Raw genomic sequence first — 2,141 nt, 5'->3', positions numbered from 1 at the left:
TCAAGGGCTGGGCGCCCACGGCCCTCGGCTACTCGGCCCAGGGCTTCTGCAAGTTCGGCTTCTACGAGATCTTCAAGGATTTCTACTCGACGCTTGCGGGCGAGGAGAACGCCTACAAGTACCGTGGCATGATCTTCTTGGCTGGTTCGGCCTCGGCTGAGTTTATCGCCGACGTTGCCCTCTGCCCCATGGAAATGGTCAAGGTGAAGGTCCAGACGTCGCCTGCCGGCACGTTCCCCGTCGAGCTCGGCCCTGCCGTCGCCGCCATGAAGGCCAACGCCGCCGAGACCCGCTACCCGTTCGGCTCGGTCGTCCCGTTGTGGTCGCGCCAGATCCCGTACACGATGGCCAAGTTCTTCTTCTTCGAGAAGGTCGTCGAGGCGTTCTACACGCACGTCTTCACGGAGCCCAAGGAGTCGTACCCCAAGAGCACGCAGCTCGGTGTCACGTTCGCCTCGGGTTACCTTGCCGGTGTCATCTGCGCCATTGTCTCGCACCCCGCCGACTCTCTCGTCTCGCTCATGGGCAAGGCTGAGAACAAGGGCAAGGGCCTTGGCCAGATTGCCTCGGAGACCGGCTTCGCCAACCTCGCCACGAAGGGCCTCGGCACGCGTATCATCATGATCGGTACGCTTACGGGTCTCCAGTGGTGGATCTACGACTCGTTCAAGTCGGCGCTCGGCATGGGCACGACCGGCGGTGTTGCCAAGAAGTAAATATTCATCTAGTCTCGAGTTTTCTAGATTCGCCGACTGGCACCAATATACGCATTCTGATGTCATCTTTTGTCGATGAATCTAGTACTAGGAATGTCGCATGCGGATGGTGTGTATCCGAGGAGAAATAGGCGGCGGCGCAGAGAACCACGCGTCGCTGCATGATGCAATCGACTCGTAGGACATCCCCGTCCATCCTTCGGGCGCGATGAGTGACCAAAGTATAGATTGTGCAGTACGTCGCATCGAGCGCAGGAGCAAGGACACGGGAAAAGGCAATGGAAATCCAATTGCGCTCTGCATGTTCCTCTCGCCAGTAGCTCGCCAGCGCTTCACGCCAATATCGAGTACTCTCTTTTATTTTTAATGCTTGAAAATACTTTTTATCCATAGGGAACCGACAGATTATCCGGACAGCCCACACACCAGAGCTGCGGAGAAGCAAGTATGGGACGTAGCCGCAGTCCAGCTCGCCACCGCAGTCGGAGCCGTAGCCGCAGCCGTGGTCGCAACAACCGCCACCGCGATGTGCGCGACCGCCATCGTGACAATGAGAAGGATCGCACGCCAGAGCGCCGGCGCCGACGGAGCTCTGTCGAGGAGACCAAGGAGTCGCCAACGAAGGCGCCAGAGGACTCAAAGCCGAAGGTCACAGAGAGCAACGGCGAAATCAGTATGAGTGTTGAAGAGACAAACAAGCTTCGTATCTCAATGGGGCTCAAGCCTCTTCGCCTCACGAAGCCCGAGTCGAAGGAGGTCAACCTGGCCAAGTCGCGCGAGGACCTCGCAGCCGAGGCGCACCAAAAGCAGCTCAAGGAGACTCTGGAGAAGTCCAAGCGAAAGCGCGAGTATACCGCCAAGATGCAAGGCAAGTCCCTCGGTGAGACGCTCGCCGAAGATGCGACGTCAACCCTCGATTGGGTCCGTCGCAGTCGGACAACGGCGCCTGCGCCTCTTCCAGGCGCGAAAGCACCCGCGGCTGCCTCTTCTACCTATAGCGCAATGGACCTTCAAGGTCTCACGGTCGCTCACGATGCGCAGTCGTTCGAAGAGGGCGAAGACGTCATCTTGACGTTGAAGGACAACCGTATCCTTACCGATGACATGGGCAACGTGAACGACGCCGACGACGAGCTCGAAAACGTGACGCTAACCGAGGCCGACAAGCGCAAGGAGCGCGAAGAAATGGCGAAGCGCGCGGCCGGACCCGTCTACTCGGGCTTTGACGATGACGAGTTTTCGACCGTGCTCGGCGACCGACCCAAGAAGCGGCTGCTTACGCAATACGATGAAGAAGACGATATGAAAGAAGCACGGGCGCGCAAAAAGTTTGCGCTCAGCGCCCTCGGTGGTCATGTCGTCGAGACGCCGTCCTTGCCGGCGTCGGCCGTGTCAGCGGGCACTGTCACCCTTGGCTCCATAAAG

General features: G+C 59.0%; 2 protein-coding genes across 2 annotated transcripts; both read left to right on the top strand.

Annotated features, from left to right (window-relative positions):
• On the top strand, positions 1-781 carry SPRG_18594 (hypothetical protein). The gene has a single exon (XM_012358032.1). The coding sequence runs from the start codon at positions 129-131 to the stop codon at positions 714-716; it is 588 nt and encodes a 195-aa protein (XP_012213422.1). The 5' UTR covers positions 1-128; the 3' UTR covers positions 717-781.
• A 382-nt stretch (positions 782-1,163) lies between these two features.
• On the top strand, positions 1,164-2,105 carry SPRG_18592 (hypothetical protein; the record flags this gene model as incomplete). Its single annotated transcript, XM_012358031.1, has 1 exon — positions 1,164-2,105. A coding segment is annotated over one exon (942 nt), but the record flags the coding sequence as incomplete, so codon positions are not given.
• Positions 2,106-2,141: the final 36 nt, after the last annotated feature.

This window comes from Saprolegnia parasitica (genome assembly GCF_000151545.1).
Source record: "Saprolegnia parasitica CBS 223.65 unplaced genomic scaffold supercont2.1317, whole genome shotgun sequence".
NCBI lineage: Eukaryota > Oomycota > Saprolegniomycetes > Saprolegniales > Saprolegniaceae > Saprolegnia > Saprolegnia parasitica.
This window is presented reverse-complemented; position numbering and strand designations above follow the sequence as displayed.